At 36.2% G+C, this 14,808-nt stretch overlaps 1 protein-coding gene across 1 annotated transcript; it reads right to left on the reverse strand.

Annotated features, from left to right (window-relative positions):
• Window positions 1-6,029: 6,029 nt before the first annotated feature.
• On the reverse strand, window positions 6,030-14,422 carry ppp6c (protein phosphatase 6, catalytic subunit). The gene is made up of 6 exons (XM_020513396.2): window positions 14,294-14,422; window positions 13,129-13,194; window positions 12,576-12,717; window positions 12,372-12,451; window positions 7,985-8,194; window positions 6,030-6,633 (listed from the first exon to the last, which is right to left on the reverse strand). Exons 2-6 carry the CDS (start codon window positions 13,129-13,131, stop codon window positions 6,385-6,387), a joined length of 684 nt encoding a protein of 227 aa, XP_020368985.2. The 5' UTR covers window positions 13,132-13,194; window positions 14,294-14,422; the 3' UTR covers window positions 6,030-6,384.
• Between the last annotated feature and the right edge of the window lie 386 nt (window positions 14,423-14,808).

The following is a 14,808-nucleotide window of genomic DNA, read 5'->3' on the forward strand; positions in this document are numbered from 1 at the left end:
TGTAATTTGAAACAAAATTGAATTGATTTAGGCGTTGACAGATATGGTAAATTCCTGATTAGTGTATCCAGCAAGCACTTTCAAAACGTTTTAGATCTGGGTGCCTAAAATTGATTTTGAAATCTCAGAAAATGGTCTAAATGGTGAGGTCTTACTTCAGGATTATCGTGCCATGTTTGTGATCTACTTCCAGGTGGACGTAATGAAGAAAGGTTTTCTACGTTAATTGCTGACATGATATTCCATTAAAATCTCAGTTAAAAGATTTGGAAATCGCACCAAAGATTTTGGACTATATTTTTCAAAGAGATCAAGTATATGCCTATTGTATAGAAACCGAAGAAAACGTATGGTGCAACAAGAGGCTGTTTAGCTATCCAGTCAGAAATAACTGTCATTAACTTTAGCCTGAATGGTACTAACAATTTATATTTATCAACTTTCAGAGTGGATAGGAGAACATGCTGAGCAGCCCACATGGTCTCTGATCTAAAACCATGATAAAAGGGTAAATGCTATTGACGTAGTATGCTATATATTCAAGATATATATGTTGTATTAGTTCCAAGTTAACGTAGGTCTGCTAAAGGCGAGACTATAATTGAAAAGCATTCTTGAATTTTTGAAGTAGCAAAAGTAGCCTATATGGCTAAGTCAGTGTACATATTTGGATGGCCAAAAAGCCTTTCTCATACCCAATGACTCATGACTAAGGTAAGGCAATATGGAGTTGGGGACAAAATCTGCGAATTGGTCATGATGGCTATAGGTAATACAGAGAAGGATCAGAGTGAAAATACAGGGTGACTGTAGCAAACTGTACCAACTTGCAGAATGGGGCTATAGTTGGCAAATAAATTTGTTAAGATGAAGCTCATGTGGAATATAAACACCTGCATGGACCTATTGGACTGGATAGCTTGTTTGTGTTGTAGATATTCATAGTGGAAATAACTCCTGTTCATAAAATATAAGCTCAGTTTTTTGAGGAAGTTCAAATTGTAACAAGATTCTCACTATTATGTTTAATAAAGTATCAACTATGGCTAAATTTAAAAATGTTTTTATTAGAAGTGAAACATGCTATGCATCACAACAGTTATTAAACTACACATAACTCATTAAAACAAAGTTATAAATCATTCACTCTATCAAATTTAGATCACATAATGTTATAAATGGTATACACTTTGTGAAGAAAATTGAAAAAGGACTTTTACTTCACGGGCTTGTGGATATTTGCTTATTAGTTTTTACAGTAAGTAACTGAATTAAGATATCTAGTCTTGATACTAGATTTCTATATCCCATTTTATCTTACAGTATTTTTGGAATGAAAATACTGTAAATCCATATCTTGAATGGAATATTCAATGTAGGCTGAATTGTACCTGAGTTGGATAGAATTATTCACCTTCTGAGAATACACAAGACAGTCTCACTTGTTCAAGCCCACGACTAATATAATTTTTCCACAGCATGCAATTATGGTCTGAAGCAGACCAAAACAAAAATCACTATTTTTAAAGTCTAAACTAAATTTAATAATTGAGATCAGTTGCACAGTGGTTATCAAAATGCAGTTGATGGAAAGGGACGTACAGTTCTATATGCCATATAAAACAAAGGACCATCACAAAAAGTGCTGAGCAAGAGGAAAAAGTGAAATAAATAAAAGTTGAGGAGTGAGAGGAGAAGCTTGAAGGTTTCAGAATGGATTGTCATTTTAGAAGAAAGGAGCATTGGTGGTGAGGAGTCAGCCACCAACATGGGAGCAAAGTAGCCAAGAGTTGTCCCTAGTGTCAACAGGAGTCGGTTTTATATCTGCGCAGTATAGGTAGAGGATATTGCTGATAGATTGTAAGGACGCTGCAGAAAGAACATGAAAAAAAAGTCATAAAAGTGAATGACAGTATTTGGAATGAATTGTAATTTAAGCTACCATTTGGAAAATCACAGGTGTAGGTAATAAAGGCTAGAATTTAGGTTTCAGCAGAGGAGTAGAATATGGATGCATGGAATAGGGTTTGGATACTCCAGATAAGGACAAGCCAGCATTTTATAAATGGTTCACCAGGATTACTTCAACTTGCTTATTTATAATGGCTACAATCCCCCAAGACTTACAATACTACATACTCAACTTGTTCGGTCACCTTCAACAATTTGAACACTGCCAAATTCCCTCTGCTCTTGCAATACAATTCTAAATGAATCTTTCAATTTATACAGCCTTAACTTGATCTTCCTACTAAAGTGCATCACTTCATATTTCTCCGCATTAAATTTAATATGCGACGTGTTGATTTTTTTCTATTCATTTCATTCATGGGATGCAGATGTCACTGGCTGGACCAGCATTTATTGTTCATTCCTACTTGCCCTTAAGAAGGTGGTGGTGAGCTGTTGCCTTCAATAACTGCAGTCAATGTGCTGTAGGCAGACCTATAGCACCAAAATCTCAAGCCAATACCTTCCAAAGTCTATCACCCACCTTAGTTCACAATGCTTCCATTTTGTGCCATGTGCAAATTTTAAATTTCCCACACACATTTAGTCTAGGCTATTAACACAGATGGAGGTAAAACAACAGTCCCAATACTGACATATACTTTTCTCCAGCCCACAAAAAAAAAACATTCACAAGTACTCCTTTTTCTGTCACAACTAACTTGTTGTCAATACTGAGATTCTAATCCAAATATGGATTTCTAAAACCTCTCAGAAAACACGTTCATCATTATCAACTGGATTATCCTTATCAATTCTGCATGTTTATCTTGAACTAGGCACAGTGGCTCAGTGGTTAGCACTGCTGCCTCACAGCACCAGTAACCTGGGTTCGATTCCACCCTTGGGTGACTATCTGTGTGGAGTTTGCACATTCTCCCAGTATCTGTGTGGGTTTCCTCTGGGTACTCCAGTTTCCTCCCAAAGATGTGCAAGATAGGTGGATTGGCCATGCTAAATTGCCTGTACTGTTCAGGGATATGTAGATTAGGTGGGTTACAGAGGGATGGGTCTGGATGGGAGGGTCAGTGTAGACTTGTTGGGCCTAAGAGCCTGTTTCCACACTGTAGGGATTCTAAATTATTTTTCTTGAAAATGCTATTTGCATAAAACAAATCATGCTGGTTTTCTTTATTTAAAAATCAATATTTGTTCTTTTCTGCCTAATTGAAATAGTACTGAAAATAGTCAAGAGATAGACCAGGAACACACCACAGTTTATGTTAGTATGAGCACAATAAATATTTGTGAGAGATGCTAAGGATTAAGTGTGCAACTGCATGCTCCTGCGTGGTTAGGTAAAGTTGCCATAATCCTGCTGGATAAAGGGCTGTTCTCTCATTTGAGAAGGATGACTGGTGGTGGTTTAAGCTGAGCATCACTACACCTCAGGCGAGGAGGGAGGTTAAGAAGGATCCTTCAATGGCAACCTCAGCTGTTGCAGGAATTGAACCCAAGCTGTTGGCATCACTCTTCATCATAAACCAGACACCCAACCAAATTGAACTAACCGCTCCTCCTGAATAGAAACCTGTTCACAAAAGCATCATTCCTGCAACACCCAATTCTCAAACTCTTTGCAAGCCAAGTTCCCCAATGGGAGTTCAAAATTGTAGAGATACCTGTCAAATCTAGATTCTTTATATATCTTAAGAAATATAATGCTTTAATTCTATAGAGTAAGAAGGCTCATATTTGCAGTAACCTGTGGACTTTACTATCCATCTTTATATATAAAAAAAAAACAAATAAAAGTCAACTTCTGGCAAACTATATCAGTTTTGCAGTCACAAGTTACAAATGTATACAATTAAAATGGTTATGCCAAACAATTTGACTTGATCTTTAACAATCATGCAAATCCAAAACAATGCAAAATTAGTCTTTTTTAGAAAATGTTAACTTGTGGTCGACTCAATGATTTACAATGTTACATAACTGAACTCCTGGTTACAGTAGAAAATTACAAATAGAACAGTTATCCAAAAAATGTTAAAACTGCTTTGTTTGCTAAAACTATCATATCCATATCAAGACGAGATTAACATGGTGCTGAATCTGTCTCTATTATCCATGGTTTGGAGCAACATATTCAAACGTAGACTAGAGACAGCATACTTGTCTGAAGTCCAGATATAGGAATCGATATCTTTTAATTTAGCGAGTCTTCTTTGGGAAGATTTCTTTCTTTCTCTCTTCTTTTCCTTCCCTGCTCCCCAATCCACCCACCAAGGTTTCTCACTTCTACTGGGTTGTGTACCAAGGCCATAGTTTTCTAGTCATGCAGCTCTTAAACTCTCAATCATTTCTTTTAGGTAAGGTTTGACAGAAAGTGTCACGTCATGCTTCTGAGAGAGGAATAATAGCTGAGCCTGCTCCAGCTTTATTCCTACAGATTTGCAACTAAATTGTTTCCCAACCTAATCGGTTCAATGACTAACCCATTTTCCATGGTGTTGGTTGAAATAAAAATTTAATGTAATGGGCAGGTGTATAACCATAGCATCTAAGCCCATCAACAGGAACTTTGTTTAATTTTTCATCTAAACTAAGGTGCCTTATCTCAGTCCTGCACTGAAATGTCAGCCTAGACAGTATGCTCAAGCTCAGAACTGGAGTTTGACTTGACCATTTTGCAACTTAAAACGAAGAGCACCAGTGAGCAAAGTTTACAAGTGCAACATCTTTAATTTTTCAATATATAAAGCACATTTCTAAGAATTTTAAAAATCAGAGCAATTCAGCCTTTTGAAACACACAATATTCTTAACTCCAAAATAGAGAAAAAAAAACTCTTATTTACCCCAATACTACTTCAAAATGTTTGGCCATGCTCATCAAGTATCAACTGAATTGGATGGCACATTCTCAAGGTTGAATAACTTGGCAGTACATTCAAAGTCAACACTTAATAATGACCAGATGTTGAAGACCATGGCTAACCTCGAAAAAGGATGCCCACAACTACCTAGCAATCTCTCGTGCAGGTTTCATCTTGCCCAATCTTAATTCGAGTCTGGTGCCATGTCAAAAAGAACTCCATTGCTTCCTGAAATGGAGGTCGTCAAGTAGGGTAAGCAGCCAACCACACTGAACTGTTTTCAGACAAACAAGGAACTAAAATTACTTTTTTTTTTTCGCGGAGCATCAGAATAAAGATTGCAACAAACTCATGGGATTAAGATAGATGCTAAAATATTTAGCTTTTCCAAAAAAAAAAACACTAAATCTAGAATTTAATAAATAGTTAGTTTCAGGGCCAGGGAGATGTTAATGTAGCCCAATGTAAAATAAACTAGAAACCTCATTCAACAATATGCAACTTTTCCAAAGATTTTTATGAGGAAACAAACAGCATCAAAAGGTGGAATTTATTTGTCAATTGAGTGAATACTAATATTTTGTGACATATGGGAACTTCAACATTGCATTCTATGGGAAGCATATAATCTTGACAGCACCATCTGGATATCTGCATTCAATTGCATACGTGTGGACTCCAGGAGCTGTTGGCAATTTCAGAAGAGTAGTGACATTGAATGCTGAGTTTTGCCATTATTGCCATAGCCAGATCCAGGACAATGGCTACTTGATCATCCAGTATTTTGCTTTTCAGTAAACATAGAGCAATAATCCAGGCTAAAATCAGCAGCAAATGATTCAGGAAAAAAAGCAAGAACTTCCACAAGACTGGCTTGAATAACAACAGGATGGCGTCCAACTCCAGTCAAACAAGGTTAGTTAACTACCCAACAATTTTAAAAGTTAGTTGGCTTTGAAACTTCAAAATGTTTAAATACGAAAAGCAAAAATTATATTAAAAAGAGTCTAAATATAAAATGTTCTATTCATTGGAAATTGTTGTAAATAACTTGCAGCATTAAATGCTTAGACTGTTGATAGCCAAACTACATACAAGACTTCATGTTTCAACATATACATAACTGATGCAGAACTGTAAGAATGAAATAATTCCCAATTTAAAATTCACTGATTTAAATCAGAAAGGGCAATAAACATTTGAGTTAATAATAAAGCAGTTTATTTTCAATAGTTTAACCTATGAGGGTTGTTGTCACCATATTACGATATTAAAATACAATGAAATTTGAAAACTGATCAATACAATTATTTTAATGTACAAAGTTTTAATTACTGGAGCACATAAATCAGTTTCTCAATATCTGCTAGCATTAAAAACAAAGAAAAAGGCAGCCCTTTAGACCACTTTATTCAATTTAGCATTTAAAATATATTTGATAGAATGGCTGAAATTCTACATCTCGAATCTTGACTACGCAACACAATGCATGTTTACAGTCCATTGTGCACACTATATTTTAAGATTGTTTTTAACCAAGAACAAAATATATTTTAAAGAAAATAGGGCGTTGTTGTTCTTGGTGGAATTACACGCTCTGAATCTGGAACTGCACGAAATAGCTTTGGCTCCCTTGAGTTTACATTGTTGAAGACCATGATTGATGCAATATTTCCACAACGGTAACAGTAGTTAGGAGCAGACCACACAGTCACCAACTTTTCATCAAACATGAATTTATATCCTTCATGAACTAACTGATGCGCTCGGCAGATTAGTTTCAGGTTGTTGATGTGAACAAACTGTAAAAGAAAAACATTTTTTAAAATGATTTTTAATGTAGAAAAGGATATGTCTGTGGCTGAACTTTATTATATTTAGTTAAAATACAAAAGCTGAGGAGAGAGCCACTTAGTGAATTAAGGAAAGTTTGACAAATTGTCAACCATGAGGACTGTACAGTCTTGCTACCAGATTCTTGATGCGTATTGTACTAACTCAGTTTGAATACAAATCAATAAATAAATTCATAAATAAGTAAAGTCAATTTACAAAAAAAAATTAGTCAACACACAAAGAAATCAAAGTCAAATCTCCAGCTTGTGCAGAGTCAACCTCCCTTAGCTGGGACAGTAATAAAAGAATTTATTTCTGGGTTCCTAATTTTGCAAAGAGAGGAAGGAAAGAAGCACAGAAAAGAGAAAAAACCGTCCAAGATCATTCCAAGTGGCTCCCTTTATCAAAAGGGATTATGGATACTTGAGATCCTTTTGTCATTCAACTCAAAATACTTTTGCAAGACAGCCTTAAATGATCATGTCTCCCAATTTAATTCAAACCCGAGTCACAAAACCGCTTCAGATTTCAGAAAAACATTTTTTGAACTATATCAGATAAGGGAGAATCGGAGGTGTAATTGACAGAAGACTGCAACAAGTTACAGAAGGACCTGACTAAATCTGCAAAGAAGATTTCTGTAATCCTTTTCATAAATGCATGCACATATACATTCAGCAAAATTTTGACAGGCTCGGTCTCTTTTCTGTTAGAAAACAAATGGCTGAGGAGTGATTTAACAAGGGCCTTTTAAATTATGAAAAGTTTTGACAGAACAGATACAGCAATAACATTTCCACAACTGTGGAAACGCATAACTAGAGGCCATCAATATAAGAAATATAATTACCAAGATATCCACTTGGATAAACAGACTTCTTCTGAAGCTCCCAAGAGTGGTGAGATGAAACATGCTACCACAGGGAGTAGAATGGAGAATAGTACAGATGTACCGGAGAAAGCTCGACAAGAATGATACAGGTGGGACAAAAGGGTTTCGATAGCAAATTCAGATTGAGGAGGATCAGGTAGAGCATAAAAAAAAAAAGAATATGAATATGAACTAATTGGGTTTAGTCTGTTTCAAAGCTCTATACAATTTGCAAGGGTAGAAATAGCGAGTAAATTGTGAAAAACAGTACACAACAGTAAGAAAGGAACTATGATTGGACTAGATATTCTAATTTTCAGAGGTAAAGCACAAGTACTGAACACGGACGACTTTTTTTTTTAAAAAAAACACCTATCCTTCCCAGCATTAAAATACCTTCAAATACACAGATGTGCTCGACAGAGAGTCTATAATTGCGAGCTCACCTCATTTGTAACCTTTGCTCCAAAGAGCCAGCCTGCTCCACGAGGACTGATGGCCCACGTATCTACATCCTCCGGATCTGACCATACTAGATCACAGAACGCTCCTTTGTGTGGGATCTCTTGGTTACGCTCAATGGTTCGGATTTGATCAAGAGTTTTGATATCAGGAGAAAGTCCACCATGCACGCACAAGATCTGTTCATCTATCAACTGATGTAGAAAAGTGCTAATTAATTATGTTTGTAATTAAATGCCCTATAAAAATATTATGGGCCAAAATTAATGTTCATGCATATATTTGAACATAAATTGACAAGACAAAAAAAGCCATTCAACCTATTGTGTCTGCCACTCCTTGCTAATCCACACCATGCACTGAGAGGTGATAGTGGCTGCTCTTGACTTCAAGCTTACATTTAACCAAGTGTGGCATTAGGAGCCCTAGAAAAATTGGAGTCAATGGAAATCAGGGGGAAATCTCGCCACTGGTTGAAGTCATACTGGGCACAAAGGAAAGTGGTGTGGTTGCTGGAGACCAGTCATCTCAGCCCCAGGACCCCTCTGCAGCAATTTGTCAGGGTGGTGTCCTAGACCCAACTATCTTCAGTTGCTTCATCAATGACCTTCCCTCCATCAGGAGGTCAGAAGAGGGAAGTTCGCTGATGATTGAACAACGTTCACACCATTCACGACTCCTCGGATACTGTGTAGTCCATGTCTAAATGCAGCAAGACCTAGATGATAGCAACAGAGATTGCTAGATCTTGGATAGCAGTTCTTTCTCCGCCCAAAAGGAAAGCAGTGAGCATCAGCAATTTGCTGCTGACGCAAAATTCGATCCAATGTATTTTTTTCCTAAAGTAGCTTTCATCTACCTGCATTTTCAAAATTTGGACAAATAATTCCCCCTCAAATCCATCTTCATCCTTTAGTTTCTTTTCCAATAAGTGTATCATCCCATTCCTAGCTTCCCTCCTAAAATACATTAATGTTTTTAGTCACCTTGTCAGCCCATCTCACTAGATGGTTTCTGTTCCCAAAAACATAAAATAAAATTCTTTGTAGCTGCAAAATTCCCCACTTTTGCATTATGATATTCAGTCACATCTGAAGCAGGTGGGATTTGAACCTGGGTCTCTTAGTCCAGCTGCAGGGACAGAACCACTGAGCCACAAGAACCCCTGGTCATGCCTTTTAAATGTATTTTCCTATTCCAGCTCAGCCAAACTGTGCCTCATACTTCCATAACTGCATTGATCGAGATTGAACCACAGCACTTCCATACAGAAATGTAAAACTATTCTGTATTGTGGTCACTCATCCTTAAAGGCTCTCTGACAATAAGATTATCAATTATCTCTTTTTCATTACATAATACTGGATCCAAAATAACCTGTCCTCTAATTGGCAATGCTGCTCTAGAAAACCATCCCTAAAAACCCCAGAAACCATTCCATAACTTTTGTGCTAAGTTGGTTTACCCAGTCTAAATGGAGGTTGAAGTCACCCATGACAAGTGATGATCAGCCGTGGCCTTGTTGAATGGTGGGACAGGTTCAAGAGGTTAAATGATCTACTCCATATTTCTTATGTTTATTCATGATAGCCTCAAGTATCGTCAAAAGGAAAATGCATTTTTGCAAAATCGTTGATGGACGAAAATGTTTCAAGACATTTAAAAGACCAAGGAGAGAAAGTGATATTGTGCCTAATTTGGAGCTATATTTTGTTACAGAGGAGGATATTTAAAAGGAGGGAGGGACATGAAGGTGTACAGCAGGAAATCCAGAGCATGGGCCACAATGACGAATCGTGTGATGAAAGCATGGGGGATAGATAACGCACAAGTAGATAAAGAGCAGACCATTGTTTTTTTTTAGGGTGTTGGGGGGCTGTGGCTTAGAGAAGGCAGAGCAAAAGACAGATTCTCCAGTAAGCCAAGGCAAATAACATACTAAAATTTGGAGATTCTGGAGGATCAAAAGCCAAATCAGTGTGGACAAGAGCATTTTCTGCTTCCCAGAGTCCACAGTCTCAAACTATGTCTCAGCTGTTTTTTCCTGTTAAAAAAACGCATCGAGATCAATAGTAGTAATTATATATGAGTGCATACAAGTTTTATTCAGATTTATTAGCACCATGTTTTGGAAGTAGGACAATACAGAACAGACAATTCATTGGCAAGATAAATCTTTTAAAACAAACTGGCGAATTGAACCACTTCTTTATGAAAGCATTTTCTCCACTTGAGTAGTGACATTATCACTGTATTAAAACAGCCATGCAGAATCCTTATTCTGACTAAGTATTATCCAGTCCCTTTGCCATTAGCCAAATGTAGGTAATTGAAAATCCAGGAGCATTTTTCACTAAATAAAAATTGTTATTTCAGTTGGTTAGATGGCTGGAGCATGGTATAGAATAAAGATGAGGCAAGGTTCATGAACTGCCTCTTTGTCCTATTCTTGTGATTGGAAAGTAATGACAAGTCACCATTGCCAGGAAAAAAGGTCTCAGGAAGAAGCATTGTCTGATAATGAACCAAGGAACTGCCTCAGGAAAGACAGCCATGAATAAACAAAATTGGAAGAGGGTAATAGATACCATTATAGGTATACACATTTCTATCACACAAACGTATATGCCAATCATTTCGTGTGTTTTCTGGTAAAGTGGTAAGTTTAAAGCCCAGTATGCAAGTATAATTTTTAGAAATGCTTCACTTCCTCAAATATAGAATGATGGCATGTGTGAGTTAAGTATACATCTTTTAAGTACATTTACGTGAATTACGCAAGCATTGGAAGATATTTATTTTAACGCATATGAATAACGATGTCACATTACCACACTTGTAGCTGGTCAACAATTTCTATCTAGCTTGAGGACCACATTGACCTAGGTCAGTAATTGTTCCAGTTTGCACATGGTAAATTTTGCAATTTAAGCTATAATTTTCTGTCTTGCACTTCTGCAATTTTGATATGCATTCATCCCATTTCCTGTTCCACATTGTGTGTCAGAACTTCCAAATATTTTAATATGTACTCCAGAATTCTTACCAAAAATGCCTTCACTTTGCTATTCCTCCTTTCACCCCAAGAAGCCAAAAGAACTCATAACATTGTTTCAGCCACTAACTATTGCAAACTCCTGCCTGTTCTTCTCCTTCTTCCCTGGCCCCTTTTGTTAAGTGCCTCAGCATGTTGTGCTACATTAAATACAGTAACAAAACATAGAGCAGATTCATATGCTGTACGCAAATTTTCAAAAAAAATGTTACTATTTCCACGTCTAAGCCAAGTAAATTAGAATGGAACCAGTAGCATCCCAATCTACGACAAGCTGAAACTGACCATCGTGGCCCATTTCATCCATCTGGGCTCTATATCAAAAATAGAAGCAATGACATAAAAATATAATATACTGAAAAGAAGAAAAATCAATTACATTATAGTTTTAGACGGACAAAATCTACATTTGTCTATTCTTCCATTCCACAAAATATTTACTTTCTTCTTCATGCAACATAAACTATCCTAATTTTCAGGATCTTTTCTCAAACACATTACTTGTGACACATTTGGAACAAAGCATGGAGTAATTCCTTATGTCATTTCTTGCAGTTGGCGTCTGAATGGTTATTCTGTAATGAGGTTTTTCATATTATTCTGGAATTGAACAGAAGTCCAAATGGTTTGAAAAGTGACTGACTTAGCAACGAATCTTCCTCTGACAACCCTTTAATTAATATCAGCACATCAACTTCACTTTAAAAGTCAAAAATGTATCTTTTATGACTGAATACTCAAAAATGACTGTACGAGATGCTGATCATTAATTTTAGCAAGTCTACATTTTATCTGAAAAACTGGCAAACAGAGACTTTGACACAGTGATCAAAGTATACTGCCCCACTTAAAATGTCTTTGGATCTGAAAAATCTCTCAATAAATGTTGCAGTTATTAGGTGATATTGTGGAATGTTGTAGTTCTGTATTCAACATTTGCTCTGATCACTGACCCTTGAAAATGCATCAGTGACAAGTGAAAATTGCATTTGTTGCTTCTATAGCAGCTAGCAGGTATTCTCCATTCGTTAAAGGGGACTCTGAGCTTTACCCAAGATACTTTCTTCTGACCACAGGCAATTGATAGACAAGTTAATCCCATCAACAGAAAGAATATTTCATGACCAGATCAAAACAGCTAAGGTTAGTCTTATTATACGATGAGCTCAGTTCAATTTCAATACTGTGCAGCATGCCTCCTGACATTAACAATTCTTTTCTATAAAATGTTTATTGATCACCTAACATCCAATTTGAATAGAATGTAACCCTGGTACACCACAAAAAAGTTTTTCAAAATAAACATTGATACTTACAGCTGCTACTGTGAGCATGTCGAAGACTTTGGTACAATACCGCCAAGCATTGGCATTTCCATACTTTGTTTGGCATTCATCTGTTAAAGTAGAATGTATTTAGTTTTTCTGAACATTCAAAATACTGGAATTTGACAAACATGATTTAGAAATGCTGTTCCATTTCCCAGGAGACAATCTAGTTTCATAAAATTTGTGAATTACCATAGAACCCATAGACTTGGGTGATTTGTCTGCTTTCATGATTTCCTCGGAGGAGTGTAATGCGATCAGGCCATTTTGCCTTCAATGCAAGGAGGTAGGTGAAAGTTTCAAGACTATAATACCCTCTATCCACAAAGTCACCCTGTTAAAGTAGCAAATTACATTAGTATTACAAGCAATTTAAAAGAATATGCAAGTGAATGAGAGGAAAAGTTTTTAAAAATATGATATGCATGATCGTGGGAAGCAGCCTTTTTTGATTCTGTGCAATCTTTATAGAGTAAAACACAATTTAAAAACTTTAAAATAATATGTAGTTCTAACATTCATTTTGATGATTCAGATGCATGCTTAACAGCGCCTTGTTTAAAATATGGCACAACTAGTTCTCTTATTTTCGTAAAGTCATGAAGTTATCAGTTTTGTTCAATTTGAGACATAAAAGAAACACCAACTACTGCACCAAGATCAAATAATCATTTTTAAAAATTCCACAACTGAACTCAAAATTGGTTTTAAAAGTTAAAAAAATGAATTTCAAATAACTACTTACCATAAAGATATAATTTGTATCAGGAACTGGACCTCCGGTTCTAAACAGCTCACCCAAGTCATAAAACTGTAAAAGCATTTAAAACTTGTCTGTTAATATGAACTTGTGCAGTGCAACCATGAAATCTATTGCAAAGATGGAAGAAACCATTAATTGTATAGTAAACATTTGATTTGAATATTCCTATTGCTTAAAACATACACGGCCTGCCTGTCCCAAACCCAAATTACTTAACTGTTAGCAAAGATGTTAGTCTTTCAGCAGTAATCTCAATGGCTGAAAATAAGATGCATTTCTGTCAAAACACTAGAGTAAATAGATCAAGCAAATATTTTGCTGTGGTGTACTGTAATAAGAATGTCATTTTTATTGGGATAATTGCTTTAATTGTGTGTTATGTACTAAACTCCAGTATCCATAAGGTTTTAGAATAGATTTGTAGCTCGGGTTGTGGTGGTTGGCTTGCCGAGCTGGTTCGTTGTTCTGCAGATGTTTCATTACCCTGCTGGGTAACATCATCACCGCGGCCTCCAAATGAAGCACTGTTGTGTTTTCCTGCCTGGTTTTTATCAACGGCGCTTCATTTGGAGGCCACAGTGATGACGTTACCCAGCAGGGTAATGAAACATCTGCGGAACAACGAACCAGCTCGGCAAGCCAACCAACCACAACATCCAGTATTCATACCCAAACTAATTGAGACTGATTAAATTTTAATAAGGGTGAAAGGTGTGGAACAAAACCCCACTCATATCGAACGAATGGACGTTGAGGATGAATGTCAAGCTGATGTTATAGTTGATGTCTTCTGGAATATGCATTACCTAAGAATAGATAAGGTTTCATTCTCAAGCACTAATATATCCACCTTGATGAACACAAAATATCACAGATTTATAAACATGTCTAATTTATACAAAACAAAACAAAAATCAACTTAAAGAAATTCGTACTAATTTGCACCAAATATTTGCCATTAATATAATTGAATCCATTTGCAGTTCTTTCTAAATTAGCCTACAGATTAGAATTCTAAATTCACATACAAAAAGCAGATTCATGGTTAAACAGCTTTACATTTTTTAAATCATGTGTCGTCACCCTGGAGGAGCTGCCCTTCAAGATACAAAAGAATAAATCTCAAATCAATGGAAATTGAACTCACCTGTCCATGTATGTCCCCACAAACAGTAACTGGTGTGGACACTGGCTGAACATTAGACTCTTCCAAAAGTAAGTCGCAAACATAGTCACAGAGTCGCTAAAATATAAGATATTTTGACCGAAATTAAAACCAAATTTCTAACAAAAGTTCAGTAATACAGAGTTTTGAAAACAGGTCAGTCATCTCCTTATAATCTTCATTATAATTTAATGGATAACACCACTGTGCTGGAGTCACTTCTAAAGTTAAATCCAAAAGTCTGCCCATTCACATCAGGGCTTCTACTTGTAGATAAAAGTTACAAAGCCAGAATACATTAGCCTCAGAACAGTACAACTCTTCACTCTTAATGACAATTGTGTTACTAACTATTTAACAAAAGTAAATATTAAAACCATTCTTTGATTTACTATAATATCTGCAAATAAATGAGCAAACTGTGGTGTCACTTGTGCTCCAACTACCCTGACAAGAAATTACCAACATCCACTTAGAAAACATTAAGCCACTTAAAA

Source organism: Rhincodon typus, chromosome 28, assembly GCF_021869965.1.
Source record: "Rhincodon typus isolate 14 chromosome 28, sRhiTyp1.1, whole genome shotgun sequence".
NCBI classification, from domain to species: domain Eukaryota; kingdom Metazoa; phylum Chordata; class Chondrichthyes; order Orectolobiformes; family Rhincodontidae; genus Rhincodon; species Rhincodon typus.